The 16068-nt window shown below is 37.1% G+C and overlaps 1 protein-coding gene across 2 annotated transcripts in view; it reads left to right on the top strand.

Annotated features, from left to right (window-relative positions):
* The window catches only part of Cog3 (component of oligomeric golgi complex 3), a 59508-nt gene that overhangs the window by 18786 nt on the left and 24654 nt on the right, over window positions 1–16068 (top strand). The window contains exons 7-14 of one of the 2 annotated variants that reach the window (XM_004640270.2): window positions 999–1124; window positions 2895–2975; window positions 6949–6992; window positions 7692–7818; window positions 8983–9074; window positions 10729–10868; window positions 12414–12574; window positions 15373–15478. In XM_004640270.2, the coding sequence (XP_004640327.1) occupies window positions 999–1124; window positions 2895–2975; window positions 6949–6992; window positions 7692–7818; window positions 8983–9074; window positions 10729–10868; window positions 12414–12574; window positions 15373–15478 (877 nt within the window). The remainder of the gene's footprint in view (window positions 1–998; window positions 1125–2894; window positions 2976–6948; window positions 6993–7691; window positions 7819–8982; window positions 9075–10728; window positions 10869–12413; window positions 12575–15372; window positions 15479–16068) is intronic. The other variant, XM_023700121.1, reaches the window with a different exon arrangement.

Below are 16068 nucleotides of genomic sequence, written 5' to 3'. Positions count from 1 at the left end.
GGTGGCATGTTTGTAATCTCAGCATTGGGGAGGCTGAGACAGGAGGAGCACTGTGGGTTTGAGGCCAGCTTGGGGTACATAGTTCAAGGCCAGCCGGAACTACTTAGTAAGAAAACACTATGCCATTTTATATAAGGAACTGTATAAGTATTTTTTGTATTCTTGGGGGTCTCCTAACCAATCCTACATGTAAAATGTTTCTATTTTATGAAAATTGGGGTGATTGTACATATTTATAACATGTTGAAGGAAAGCTAGTAAATTCTTTATTATTGGTAGCAGTATAAAAGTACAGTACTTCTGCTCCTGAGGTTGCTCCAGAGTAGAATTGTTCTGGGCTGACTCAGCTTTATTTTGCACAAAAAGATGAATCATATTTTAAGTTGTTGATAGTCCTTGGAATTTGAAAATGTTACTTGGGGGAAACTAAAGCAACAAGCACTTTGCTCGGACAGAGAGAGGGGTCTGTCTGTCTGTCTGTCTGTGTTTTACTTCTCTCTGTATCTCCATCTCCCTGTCTCTTTGTCTCTCTCTCTTTTTTTTAAATTATAGCTTAGTTAGTTAGTTTGTTTATTTATTTTTGGCAGAACTGGGGATTGAACTCAGGCCTTTGCGCTTGCCAGGCAAGCGCTTATTCTACTGAGCCATCTCCCTGACCCTCTTTGTCTCTCTTTTATCCTGGGGATTGAACCCTGACCTTTTGCACTGAGTTACATTCCCAGCACTTGTTTTTTATTTTGAGATGGTTTCACTAAGTTGCTTACGCTGAGCTTGAATTTGGTGATCCTCCAATCTTAGGTTCCCGGAGTGCTTGGCTTATATGCATGTGCCACCGTGCCTGGCTACACCCTTTGGTTTAATGACTCTTTCCAAGGATTTCTCTGTTCTTTATCTAGTTGGACTTCATATGTCACTTTACCTAAGGGACATCTTGGCTTTTATTAAAATCTAGCTTTCTGTTAGTATTTGCTTCTTTGAAAATCTTTTTTGTTTTACAGCCTAATTTTAAAGATTATCCTGTGTACTTACTGAAGTTTAAACAATGTCTTTCTAAAGCATTGCACCTCATGAAGACATATACTGTGAACACACTACAGGCACTCACAAATCAGTTACTTAAAAGGGTAAGTTAGCTGATCTCAGTAACAGCTTTATTTTTGCACAATAAAGATCACTTATTTTCTGTAATCTGTATCTACAATTAATACTTTGTAATTCCCCCAAAGTTTTGCTTTTTATTAAATATGGATACATAGTGCGGTTTTATTTGTAATAGGGGAAAGTATCCTTACTATCAAGGTCCACTTATATAATTATAATATTAAATTTTATATAATATTTAACAGTATGAGAAGCTTCTGGTAATATAAAATGAGCTAGATATGGTGGCATGTTTGTAATCTCAGCATTGGGGAGGCTGAGACAGGAGGAGCACTGTGGGTTTGAGGCCAGCTTGGGGTACATAGTTCAAGGCCAGCCAGAACTACTTAGTAAGAAGCTGTCTCAATGGGAAAAAAAGAGAGAGACAGACAGAGATACAATTATATGTCACTTAAAACATTTCTATTTTATGAAAATATTTGAAGGAAAATACCAAAGTAATAAAATGGTTCAGGCTGAGATTGAACCCAGGGCCATGCACATCTAAGAGAAGGGGATTGCCTCTTAGTTACACTCCTATCCTAAATAATCTTCTTTGCTTTTTTTTGGTCGTTTTTATGCTTTTTTATATTTAGCAAATATTTTTTATTGCACATCCCCTAAGGCTTTATATTGAAACAGGAAATCTATAGTAGCAAAAAAGGAACTAGTGAGGTCCCTACCATATGGAACTTATTATATTTGGGAGAAACAATGAGTACAGAAGGAAACGAATCCCAGCACTTGGGAGGCTGAAAACAGGAGGCTCACTACGAGTCCGATCTGTGCAGTGAGACTCTGTAGACCCTGTACTAAATACATAAAAAAGAAATAAATAAGAGGGCTGGGGAGATAGATAGCTCAGTAGAATAAGCGCCTGCCTGGCAAGTGCAGGGACCTGAGTTCAATTCCTGGTATTGCAAAAAAATAGACGAAGTAGTTACAGATTGTAATAAATGCTCCATGGAGAGTTAAGAGTTAAGTTAGATTAGAAAATAAGAGTAGCACTAGCTAGGATGGTCATTGGTTGTATTTTTTTCTGAAGAAAATAGAACCAAAATGGCTATTTTGTTGTTTTACGGTTGCTTTCTAAAAAACGTGGAATGTCTTCTTGAACTTGACTCAAAGCCAGTGATTTTTTTTTTTTTTTTTTTGTGGAACCAGGGATTGAACTCAGACCCTTGTGCTTGCCAGGGAAGCACTTATTCCACTGAGCTATCTCCCCGGCCCCAAAGCCAGTGATTTTTGAGTTGCATTTTACTGTTGACATTGCTTCTCACTGATGTAACAGCTAGACTATACAATTTTCAGAATTTTCATTAACTTTAGGAAACTAATAGAATAGAGTTACCTACTATGCTACTACTTTACCACTGAGCTTTACAAAGTCTCACTAAATGTATGTCATGGTAATTTTATGGATCCACTGAATCTCCAAGAGGGTAAGTAAGCTGGCCAGTGTCTTATACCCAGAAAGTGTCAGTATGAGTCTATATTCAGGTCTTTGTCCTGCAAGAGTTTTATATAATACAGGATAAATTTTAACTATAATGGTGGATGAGAAATGATAGTTCCTCTTAAAAGTTTATTATTTGTAGCAATAATAATATGTAATCTCTTTGAGATTTTTCTTAGCTTTGGTTGGTATAGAGGCCGAGCCATAGTCAGATACAATGGTTAGTGTTAGATTTTCTGAGTGATTTTTTTTGTTTGCTAATTATTTTCCTTCCCTGTCTTTCTCTGTGTCCCTTTAGGACCCTTCATCTGTGCCTAATGCAGACAATTCTTTCACACTATTTTATGTGAAGTTTCGAGCTGCTGCCCCCAAAGTCAGAGTAAGTCTGTTAATATAAATGGGAGGATATCGTTAGGAAATTTATGTATATATCCATTTTGAAGTACTTTGTTTATTCCAGGAAAATGAATATATGAATGAGAGATTATCCTTTCCTATTCAGCTGTGTATCTTAGAGATAGTCTTAGGTGCTCAAGTTTACAGAGGGGGGAATGCTATTTCCTGTGATGCTCAGGGAAGGTTTCTAGATAAAGGTGAGTTTTAAAAAGCTCCAACTTGTACTGTAATTTAGGGGTTTGATATTTTATACAGAGAGAACAGCATTATAGTGAAGGTTGTAGTGACATAAAAAGAAATGCATTTTAGGAGAACTATGTAATTTGTTACAGGAACACAAAATGTTAGTGGGGTGTGATGGGAAAGAACAGGAAAGATAGCAAAAGACCATCTCACAGGGAACTTATGTTTCATTAATTTAAGAAAAGTAGGGAAACAATGAAGAGAGTGATTTGGTTACATTGATCATTTCATAAATGAAAGTTGCAGTGTAAAAATGGGTTGTGATGAAGAGAAATTTGAGATAGGCCTGATAACAAGAATACTTTGTGGTGATCCAGGTAAAAACAGAGATTGAATTAAGGCATTGGTAGTTTATTCCGTGATGTTGGCTATGCATCTTATTTACTGTACTTAGTGTTTGGTACACAAAGGAATGCACTTTCATCTTGATTGGAGATTGAAAATGCAGACGGGAAATCTGATACATTTTATAACATGTGAAATCCAAATAATTGGAGCTGATGCATGGATATCCTTTTTGCTCACTGAGGTTACTAGAAAGGGTAATCTACCTTTTCTAACTCTTACTTTCTTGCTTCTGGCTACAAAGTCAGCTGCTTGGAAGGAGTTTTTGCTTTTTTTGTTTGTTTGTTTTGTTTTGGATGTAGAAGAAACTCCCTTTTATTTATAAAAAATAATAGATAAATAGTGGTTAATTGATGGTATGAGATTTATTTCATTGTGCCTAATTGTTTTTGCTTATTAGTCAAATGCCACTGATAATAATTTGATTAGAAGAATAAAGGTGTAGCTAAGAGGCTTATTGTGGTGGGTGATTATAAAGTCATTGTTATATTGGCTTTTGCACATACTAGAAGTGCCTGGTTAGTCTGTGCAGTGTGGTCCTGCCTGTGTTAGTAGTAGAAAGCATAAAATGCTTACCTAGCAGTAATTAGAACTGTGAGGATGGAGAAAATGTCAAAACTAGACAGAAATTCATGAAAGATTGTATAAATGGGAAAAACATCTCTGTGATTAGGAGACTTAATTTTTAAAATGTCAATTCTTCCCAGTGATCTTTACACTGGGAAGTACACTGGTTGTACTTCTAGCAGAAAGCCAGTAGGATTTACTTTTATGTGATCTTGAGCTTTATTTGAGAAATAAGTAAAACTATAGGAATTTTTTAAAGATACAGTGTTGATTTAATAATTCACTGATAGAGCATTGAGATGGGAAATTCTAGAACTTAACTTTTTTTTTAATGTATTTGCTACAGGATCTCACTGTGCAGTTGAGGCTCATAGTGATCCTCCTGTTTTCAGCCTCTCCAGTACTGGGATTACAGGCATGTGCCACCATGCCCAGACTCAGTCACTGGCTCAGTGCATCCTGGGGCCGGGGCTGGCACAGCATGCGGGACCGGGGATCAAACCCTGGTCCCTGTGCTTGCCAAAGCAGGTGCTTGGTCCACTGAGCTATCTTGCTGGCCCTAGATACACTTACAGAAACATTCCAAATCGAAAGAGTAGGGCTGAAGTTTTCTACAACAGTTTTGGAAAAATTTGCTGAGTTTGCTGAGTATTTAAAAAATATCATTTCATTTAATAATAATATCAAAGTACATAGTAAGTGAACTAATACATACGAAATGATAAACAGGTCCCTTAGAAAGCTAGAAAAATTATTGGAAAAGAAATTAATGGTGTAAAATAAACGTTAAATTTTTGGATTGTAAATAGCAAAACTATGACAAAAATTGGAATGTTTTCACAAGATAAAAAAGGGCCAGCCGAATAGCTCAGCGGATTAAAGCACCTACAAGCAGGTGCAGGGGCAGGGCATTGGATCCACCCCAGGGGCATGCTGATATGGCAGTTGAGACTGGGCGTGGTGGCGCACGCCTGTAATCCCAGCTCTTGGGAGGCTGTAAGCAGGCGGATCACTATGAGTCTGATCTAGTAGTGAAACCCTGGACACCCTGTAGACCCTTCCTTAAAATAAAAAAAAAAAATTCATAATAAACCATAGATAGCTAGGGGCTGGAGAGATGGCTCAGTGGTCTAAAGCACCTCCTTGGAACAAGCTTGGCAAAGCACAGGGACCGCGGTTCGATCCCCCAGCACCACATGCCAGCCAGCTGCGCCCCCTGGTGGACTGAGCTGCCCCCCCCCAATAAATAAATGTTAAAAAAAAATTAAAATAAACCATAGATGCCTATACATCAATACAAGATGAATATGTAATATAAAATAACCAGGTTACTCTCAGAAAATGTGGAAATACATGCAAATTAAGGTTAGGCAACGGGGCAAATGTTTATAATCTTAGCGTTTAGGATGTTGGGGTAGGAGGGGCTGAGTTAGAGGCCATCCTGCCTGCAGAGTGAGTTCAGGCCTAACCGAGACTACATAGGGAGATCTGTTATGAAAGAAACAAAAGTTAGGCATTGTTTTGTCGTTTGGAAATATGTAAATTATGGCTATGTCAGTTCTTTTGAGGGTTTGGCAGAGGCAGGAAATACTATTGATGTGAATGATTCCTTTCTAAAAGTTTTATTCTACTAGTTTAGAAGTCTATCCAAGTACTCTTTCTTTTGTGCCATTGTGTTGGTACTCTCCTAATGCTAGTTTAAATAGTAGGAAGTAGGGTCTCAGAGAAGTGGACCGGATGGCCTGCCTGGCTCCCCTAGCTGTGGAAGAGCAGACACTCAAACCCCTGGCTTCCCTCTGGGATCCTCACCAATGGGCTGTGATTCTTTGGGAACAGTTTAAATATCTTAATAGTAGGAGAATGATCAATAAGATGATGTGTAACATTCACATAATGTTTTATTTTTTTGTTATTTTCATTAGTTTTTATTGTTTCTTTGAGACAGGGCGTTGCTGTGTACTTCAGGTTGGCCTTGAACTGTGTAGCCCAGTTTGCCCTCAAATTCATGGTAATTCTCCTACCTCGGCCTCTAGAGTGCTGAGATTATAGGCATGCACCACTATGCCTGGCTGACATAATGTCTTAAAGAATTATAATGAGATTGATTAAATGTTTACAATGTTTACTACTTTTTTTTTTTTTTGAGCTGCTGATGGTGGTGCACACCTATAATCCCAGCACTCGGGAGGCTGAGGCATGGATTGTCAGGAGTTTGAGGCCAGCCTGGGTTACACAGTAAGTTTAAGGTCAGCCTGAACTGCAGAGCAAGACCCTGTCCCCCCAAAAACAAAAACAAGCATAATGTTTACTAGGTACTATGGTAAAGCTTTCTATACCTTTTCATCTATTATTGAACATTATTTAATAGGAAAGTATGAAATAACGTTAAGGTTATTTTGTTTAGCTTTTTGTTTTGTTTTTTGTCCAGGCTGGTCTTGACCTCTCTATGTGGCCCAGCTGGACTTGAACTTGCAGCAGTCTTCCTGCCTCAGCCTCCTGAGTGCTGGTGCTGTAGGCATGTGCCACCACACCCAACTAAATACTATTAATATTTAAAAGCAGACTATAAAGGTGAACGTGTAGTATAATTTCTGTTCTAAGAAGAAAGCTGTGGTAACTGTGTTCCAAGAAACCTGAAAATAAATATACTGAAATATTATATGTGATTATTTTTTAGTATGAAAGTTGATTATTGTTTATATTTATAGTTTTTAAGTGAGCATGTGATACTATTATAAAAAAATAATGACAAGTTAATACATTTGGCTTTTTAATGTGCCATGATTTTCTTTATTCTGCAGACCCTTATTGAACAAATAGAAGAACGATCTGAAAAGATACCTGAGTGAGTATCCAGCTTTTTAATTCCCAGATTACCTTCTTCTCATGGTGCTATTTTTTATTCCTCTCATCTTTTCTGAAGATTGCTCTTTTTGTTTTGGTTGCAGTAGTGGAGATTAAACCAGGGAGTGCCACGCTGCGTCCTTGTTCTTTCTTTTAGTTTGACATGGCAGCTCACTAAGTTGCCCAGGCTGAACTCAGATTTATGACCTTGTTGCCTCAGACACCCAAGCATATGAGATTACGGGCACCACCAGGTGTCCAGCTTGTTCTTAGCACACAACTTATTTTGGAGAGCCAGGTCTCAGCTTTGACTTAGCAAATGCCAGTTTTTTCCACAGCAGGAGTTCATTTTCATCTGGACAGACATGAGGTCTCTATTCTTAGAGGAGAAATCTTTCTTTAACAGGTAGAGCTTATGGCATCACTTCATTATGGGTTTTACTTATTTTTTGTGGTCCTAGGGAACAAACCCAGGACCTTGTGCATGCAAGGCAAGAACTCTACTGCTGAGCCACATCCCCAGTTTCTGGGTTTTGTTTTATATCTGTTACTTCTGAGCATTTAATCTGAGCAAATGAGAGGTGACCGTTATGATTTTCTAGGTTTGACCACCTATTCTGGGATTTAAGATCAGATTTAATTTACATACCTGAAATCAAAAGTTCATGCCACAATCTATTTTTATTTGCCTTTCTATTAGATATCGGCAGCTGCTCAGTGATATCCATCAATGTTACCTTTTCCAACGGGAGCTCCTTTTGGGCCCTAGTATTGCCTGTACTGTCACAGAGTTAACCAGTCAAAATAATAGAGACCATTGTGCCTTGGTAAGTTTGTATCTATCTCGGTTCAGTGTTAGACCTTCAGAACTATAGTTCTGTTTCTCCAAATCTGGTTTTGTCCTTGATGTCTTGTTATTGTAGTGCACAACTTACTTGGGGGAACAGGATCTCAGACAGATATGACCTAGCAAGCTTATGAGCTTCAGTTCCTGTATCAGTGAACTGTTTCTTTCCATTATGACAAACCTTAATTTGTTAGTCTTGTTCAACTTTGCAAAATAGTTCTCTTTATTTTTGAGGTAAGAACATTCACGAATAGTATTTCTTAAAAGATGAAGTTTCAAAGCTTGTGGATTTGAGTTGACAATTTAATTTTTGCTACAGAAGAACTTTTTTGTTTAGTGTGATTTTAATTCGTACCATAGAAAAAAAGTAAAGGTTCTTGTTTTAATACACTCCTTTTCATTCGTTCATTCTTTCATTCATTCATTCTTTTTTTTTGAGACAGGGTCTCCTTATGCAGTTTAGGCTGGCCTTGAGCTAACTTTGTAGCCCAGGCTGTAATACACTTGTAATACACTTCTTGTCAACTAGAAAAGTAATTTGTGATCATTATTAAAATTTTAGAAAATAACCTCCCTAGTGTGAGAAGCTGAAAGAGTAAATAAGATCCACAATGTACAGTGGATATTGTGAAATGGGAAGAAACTGTTCAAAAGTCAAGAGAAGCTGGGGTGGGGGAAAAAGCAAAAAAGCAGGAAAGGGAAAGAAAACAAAACAAAACAGACACACATGCACGCACACATACAAGAGGGTTATACTACTGATTTCTGTTCATTGAAAGAAAGGTTTGTGCTTACATTGTTTGGTCAGTTTTCATGATTGTATCTTGTAATCTGAGCAGGTACTTTGAGGAGAGCAATATGCAATAATTAACCACTGTTAATCTCTTATTCCCTTGTTTTGAAATTTTGTACCATTATTTCTATTGTTTTTTTCTCTTTAAAATAAAACAAAATTTAGAAAATAAAGCATTAATAAAATAGAAGTTATTTGTAATTATAATAAATATTAAGTCATGGAAAAAATATTTTCTTTTCTTTGATAAGTTATTTTATAAATACATACACATAATTTTTTTCAAATAAAGTATAGGCTTTTATAAGCACTGTAAGTGTTTAACTACAGGTATGTGTCTGTTTACCACAGGTTCGCAGTGGCTGTGCCTTCATGGTCCATGTGTGCCAGGATGAGCACCAACTTTATAATGAATTTTTCACAAAGCTGACACCAAAATTAGAGTAGGTGGCACGTGGAGCCTATCTTCTGTTGATGAGATGTAATTTGCTAATGGCCATAATGGTGCAGTATGTTACAGGAGTATTGTACAACCAACTGCTGTGCTTTAACTTTTCTGCATATGTAAACAGAATGTTGTTGGCTAGGATAGTAGGTATTAAAGCATGCAGCTTAAAGGCTAATGTGCTTTTATGTTGTCTGTAATGTAATGGAGATACTTTGATATGATAGTAATTCTGTATATATGTATATACATGTATGTACATGTAAATAGTAATTCTGTATAAGGAACCATGTCTTGAGATCTGTAGCTATTACCTCTACTAAGCACAGTATTTCCTTTTAGTTCAGAAATTTTAAGATTCGGACTAAGGAAAGGTAGTTACAAATATGGACACAATTTTGTAATTTTTTTCTTGAAAACTATCTTTCAGGGCCGGCCACATAGTTCAGTGGACTAAAGCACCTGCTTCAGCAGAGCACAGCGCCTGGGGTTCATCCCCTGTGTGCCATGCCGGCCCTGCCCCCGGGGCATGCTGAGCCAACAATTGAGACTGGGTGTGGTGGTGCGTGCCTGTGCCTGTAATCCCAGCGCTTGGGAGGCCGAAAACAGGAGGATCACTACAAGTCCGATCTGCGTAGTGAGCCCTGTAGACCCTGGCCTAAATTCATTTAAAAAAAAAAAAAAAAGATAAAAAAAAATGTCTTTCAGAGGCACTCTTAGTCATTTTTGGTTTCTTCATGTTGACCATTTAGACTTTTAAAAGAGTCTTGTAAATTAGAAAGAGCTAAATGTATATAATGGTTTCAGTTGGGATGGTCATTTTTGATGACTACTGTATACAGAAGATTACTGTTGGCAGTATGAAGAATATAGACAACCTAATTTTCTTCTTTCTAAATATTTAAATCTCTCACAGTACTTGGTAAATGTCCAAAATACTTTCAGTTTTATTTTGAACCTATCTTTCCTGGAGGAAACATGCCAGTTGATTCATAGTGAAGTAGAATATAAAACATAATCAGAAGATAATTTTGGTTTTGAAAGGACATGTATAGAATTATTGCTGAAATATAAATGTTGTGGTAGGTTGACTGTTGGTGACAGAGAATTTAAATTGCTGCAGATTACTTATAGATTCTGAGCTTTTAAAGCAAAAGCAGTTTACAGAATTACCTTTCACCTTTCACTTCTCATTTTTCCCAGATACTCTTTCCCAGTACTTAATATTTTTATTGACTAAAAGAAATCAAGGATTTATTTATTTATTTATTTATTTATTTATTTATTTTTGTGGAACCGGGGATTGAACTCAGGCCCTTGGACTTGCCAGGCAAGCACTTATTCTACTGAGCTATCTCCCCGGCCCAAGGAATCTTTTAAAGTATTAGAAATTTGGGGCTGGAGATAGCTTTGTGGTCTAAGCACCTGCCTGGCAAGCTCAAGGTCCCAGTTTGATCCTCGGAACCACATGCCTTACTGGCCCCGAAACTGGGCATGGTGGCACATTCCTGTAATCCCATTGCAGGGGAGGCTGAGACAGGAGGATAACTGAGTATGCGCTGCCTAGTGAGACCCTGTATCAAAAGAATAAAAATAAAAAAGACAAAATTCTGACATCTCTGCTGTAACCATATTTTATTCTTCAATTTTAGTGAGCTTTTGGAGAAATTGTGTATGTCGTTGTATGATGTCTTCAGGCCATTGATCATTCATGTCATTCACTTAGAGACACTATCTGAACTTTGTGGCATTCTTAAAAATGAAGTGCTTGAAGATCATGTACAGAACAATGGTAAGTAAATAGGAGTGCTCATTTAAAAGGTCTTTAAATTGTATTTGTGACTCAGTGAATTTGAAAAAAATTAGATACTTTTTATACTTCTGCACTAAAATACTTAATATTTTTTAATTGCAGAAAACAATTTAGGGGCCGGGGAGATGGCTCAGTGGAATAAGTGCTTCCCTGGCAATTGCAAGGGCCTGAGTTCAATCCCTGGTTTCGCAAAAAAAAAAAAAAAAAGAAAACAGTTTAAGTAAAAATTTGATATTTTTGAAGGTTAGGCTAACATCTTTCTCCTTTTTGAATCAAGGGGCAACTTTGACTAATGGTTCAAATAATATATAGAAAGAATTTTAAAGTTTGTAAAAATTAGTAATAAAATAGTTAGGTACTTTTTATTTTGGCCTCTAAAATCCAGAGAGAGTTGGCTATTAGTTTTAAGTCAGGGGTTGTTACTGGAGTGCTAGAATACATAAAGTAATTGAATATATTACATACTTTTGTTTAAAAGTCAGCAATTATTTAGCATACTTAATAGTTATAGTAGATCATTTATGAAATGTACAAATGAAAGTATTCCTGTGGAATAACTCTGCTTTACCTATCTGATCAATTCTTTACTATTTTGTTCAGTTATAGAAAATATGGTTTTCCTATTGATATAGTTAGGTCCTTCAAAAAAATACAAAGTTCAGTGCATTCTGGGTGGTATCAGCATCCCATACTAAATGTAATTATTATGTGCTGTAAACATTTACTCATGAAAGTTAAAAAATACTCTTAAGTCATTTTGTGGGCAGAATTTATTGTTTTCACCTTGGTTTTCATTGGTAGATACTACTACAAGTGTGTTACTCTTCAAATATTCATACTATATTTAGATGCTCTGTGATGTACATTTTCTCTCATATTACTGTTTCTGAATATAAGGTACTCTTTTAATGAGTGGCTTACGTTATAGTGTCTTCAACCCCCATCTCTTAAAAAGATGTTACTGAATTACTGACATTTAATGGCATCTTAGAAATGAATAGTACTGTAGAAACTTATATTTCATTTTTTACATTTTTTTCTTTGTGAAAGTATTAACAAGCTATTTAGTGTCTGTAGGACTCAATTTATATGTAAAATTTGGGATGATAATAAATTAGGCTGCCTTAATTATCTCTTAGGATTGATGTGGAACTGTGTGAAATAACTTTTAGAGAGCACAAAACTCTCTTAAAATGTAGATTCAGTATTTAATAGAAATAATTTTACAGGGTCCTAGGAAGGAGACATAAGGACCAATTTATTTCGCAATTTTAAATTGAAATTGAAAGACTATTTTACTTTCTTTTGCCATACTGAGGATTAACCCCAGGGCTTTACACAAGCTAGGCAATTAACTTTACTACTGAACTACATCCCCAGCCTCTGAAAAACATTTATTAAACTTTTCTGAAATAGAATGTAATCAGTCTTCGAAGCAAAGGTGTTTAAAGTAATATCTTTGCTCGTTTATAAGAAAGTAATTTCCTATGTCTAAAATGGCAGATGCTTCCATTTTTTTATTAGCTGAACAACTAGGGGCATTTGCAGCTGGAGCAAAGCAGATGTTGGAAGACGTACAAGAGCGGCTTGTGTATCGAACGCACATCTATATTCAGACAGACATCACAGGCTACAAACCGGCCCCCGGTGACCTGGCATATCCTGATAAGTTAGTCATGATGGAGGTATGGTCTTCACAGTGCATCTACTTCTTGCCCCTGTACAACCTTTGAGTATATTATACCAGCTAAAGTAGGATTTTTCTTTTTAATTCTTGCTCGGAAAGTAGAATCAAAATAAGTTTGCCATAAAAATCATAGCATATAAAAATTTTAAAAACATTGAAGAGAATATGTTGTCTTTCAGTTATAGTTTTAAAACATTCTATTTAGTTCTTGTTACTTTGCCAGAATGTATACATTCTTAATTTTAAAATTCATTTAATGGTGTGACTTTTCTTTTTTCTTTGTAAATGGCATAGGAAAGGCTTGAAGCTGGGTGTGGTGGCACTCTGGGATAGGCTGAAGTAGAGAAATGCAACTTTGAGCTTAGTCAGTTTAGTGACCTGGCAAAATCCTGCCACAAAATAGAAAAGACTTGGGATATAGATCAGTGTGGAGGCCTTGGGTTTAATCCTTAGTACTGGGGCCAGCAGGATAGCTCGGCAGACTGAAGCGCCTGTTTAGGCAAGTTTAGGCAAGCACAGGGACCATGGTTCAATCTTGGGCACCACATTGCTGTACCAGCTCTGCCCCCAGGTGCATGCCTGTAAATGCCAGTGCTGGGGAGGCTGAAAGCAGGAGGATCATCAGGAGTCCGAGCTTCATAGTGAGACCCTACAACAACCAAATAAATTAAAAAAAAAAAAAAGACAAGAAAAAGAAAAGAAAAACATTAATCCCTAGTACTGCAAACAAAACAAAATGAAACTGTGAGAGTTGGTAACACAGCAGCCACCATAGTTGATGGTATGAGCCCTGGAGGCTGTTTTCTGAAAATTACAGTAGAGATGTGTAGCTTCTGGTTTGAAGGGTTATGTTATCTCATTGATTGTTCAGTTCCATACATAACTTTATTTTCTTTGAATTTTGGAGAGAGGTTAAAAAAATTCCTGGATAGTAGAATGAGAGTACCTACAACTTCTTTTGAAATGAGATCTTACTGTGTTTCTCAGGCTAGCCTTGAACTTGAGATTTTGTCTTAGATTCCTAAGTAGCAGAAATTGTAGGTGTGTACCACCATGTTCAGCTCTAGAACCTACTGCTTTTTCAGTGAAAATTTTCAAATATAAGCAAGTTTAGTATAATGAATACTTATATACAGTTACTTCAGCCTCATAATGGCCTGTCTTGTTTACTTAGACTTTCTTACTCTCTCTTCTCCCATTAATTGTCTTAGAGCAACTTTCAAACATTAACATCTGTAAATACTTTAGTAGATAACTCTAAAAGGTAAGGATATTTTAATTTTTAACATAACTATAATTATCACACTTTAAAACATCATGATATAGCCAGTTGAATTTATTCCTTTTAGATTCACCATTGTTAATGTTTTGTCACATTTACTTTTATTTCTTTGTGTTTATTTTATTGCCAAATTGGTTGAGAGTAAGTTGAAGATATATTGATACTTCATTGCAATGTATTTTAATTTTTATTCTAAGAATAAGTTTTCCACATAGCCACAATATCATTTATTTTTACACATAATAATTTTTTTTTCTTTTTGAGGCACGGTTTCACTGTGTACCCTTGGTTGGCCTCAAATTCACAGTGATCTTCCTGACTCAGCCTGCTGAGTGCTGGGATTATAGGCATGTGCCACTATGACTGGATGCACCTAATAAAATTATCAATTGATATATATATATATATATATATATATATATTTATTTATTTTGTATTTTAGTACAGGGTCTGTAGGGTCTCACTATGTAGATCAGACTCATAGTGATTCTTCTGTGTTCAGCCTCCCAAGAGCTGGGATTACAGGCGTGTGCCACCACACCCAGTCTCAAGCACCATTTCAGTGTGTCCATGGGCGGGGTGGAAACAGCAGGCCTGGGATTGAACCCTGGCCGCTGTGTCTGCCTAACCAGGCACTTTAATCTGCTAAGCTATTTGGCTGGTCTCTTGAACAATATTTTTTAATACGGTCTTATTCAAATTTCCTGTTGTCCTTCACGTGTGTGTGTGTGTGTGTGTGTGTGTGTGTGTGTGTGTGTGTATGTGTGTGTGGTGGGATGTGGGAGAGTTCCTGGGGATTGAATTTAGGACCTCAGACTTGCCGGGCTGGTGCTAGGCTGCTGATGTCTTTTATAATTGGACCACACTTTTAAAAAGTCTAATCCATGCAAGTTTACTGTGCTACATTTAATTTTTATGTCTCTGCTCTCTGAATCAGAGACTCCTTCCTCTCTGTCTTCATTTGTTTTTCATAGCACTGATTCTTTGGAGAGACCATGCCAACTTTATTAACAATGTTGCCCTATTATAGATTTGATTGTTTCCTTTTGCTTAGATTCAGGTTTTTTTTTTTTTTTGGTAAAAATACTAAATAATTGATGTTTACTACTAGTACTACTACTACTACTTCTTTTTTTTTTTTTTTCTTCTTTTTTTTTGAGGTAGGGTCTTATTGCACAGTTTGGGCTGGGCCTTTTGTAGCCCCCAAGCTGGCCTCAAACTCCCAGAGATCCTCCTGGCTCAACCTCTCGAGTGCTGGGATTACAGATGTGCACCACCATCCCCTGTTAGATGTTCACTTCTTGAGTTCCTCAAAGACACATAATGTCGGTTTGTTCCACAAATGGTTAAGGTGATTATTAGGAAAGTATATTTGCCCCTTTGTAATTAGTAAGTCCTTAAGTGGGGTCGCACTTTGATTTTATATGAATTTCCCACCATCTTTTCAGCTATGTCATATTGCCTAATACTGCTGAAAACTATTCTTTGATTTTCTTTCTGATTTTTCTATGCAGCAAATTGCACAGAGCTTAAAAGATGACCAGAAGAAGTTACCTTCAGAAGCTTCATTTTCTGATGTCCGGTTAGAAGAAGCAGAGTCTAGTAGTCTAACAAAATCTGGTATGTTATGAGGTCTTTTCTTCCAGCATTTATTTGTTCAGTCCATACCTTTATTAAGGACTTGTGTTCCAGGCATGCAAACAGCTTCAGCCTTGGAATAACCCACATGTGAGGAGAGACTGATGAACGTCTGGTGTGACTCAGTGGTGAATGAGCTGCTGACAGGAAACACGAGGTGCTCTTGGACCATGGCAGAGCTCCTAGGGCATGGGCTCTGTGAAGGGAAGGCTCCTTGAGTATGGGGGCTGGGGTCTGTGTGAGGGGTGGCATCTGGAAGCTGGAGTGTGAAAGCTGGAGTGTGAGAGTCAGAGGCAGCCAGGTTGCTTTAGATAGCTAGAAAAGCATATAGGAAGCACATGGGAATCCTCAGAGAGCATGGCTGCTTTGGGAAATGCCGTGGCTTTGTGTGTGTGGGCCTAGGCAGAAAGGCAAGTGAGGCAGGCCAGATGGCGGTCAGCATCATGTTGTGATTTCATAGCTTTTGAACTTTGAGCTAGTAGATTGTATCAGGGTGATTATGCATTCAGATTTATATTTTATAAATGTATTGAAGGCTGGGATGGAGTCAAAACATTTTTGGCAGATCCATA

The sequence above is a fragment of the Octodon degus genome, unplaced genomic scaffold, assembly GCF_000260255.1.
Source record: "Octodon degus isolate 3935 unplaced genomic scaffold, OctDeg1.0 scaffold00122, whole genome shotgun sequence".
NCBI lineage: Eukaryota > Metazoa > Chordata > Mammalia > Rodentia > Octodontidae > Octodon > Octodon degus.
The sequence above is the reverse complement of the archived record's forward strand: the minus strand, read 5'-3'. Positions and strand labels throughout refer to the sequence as shown.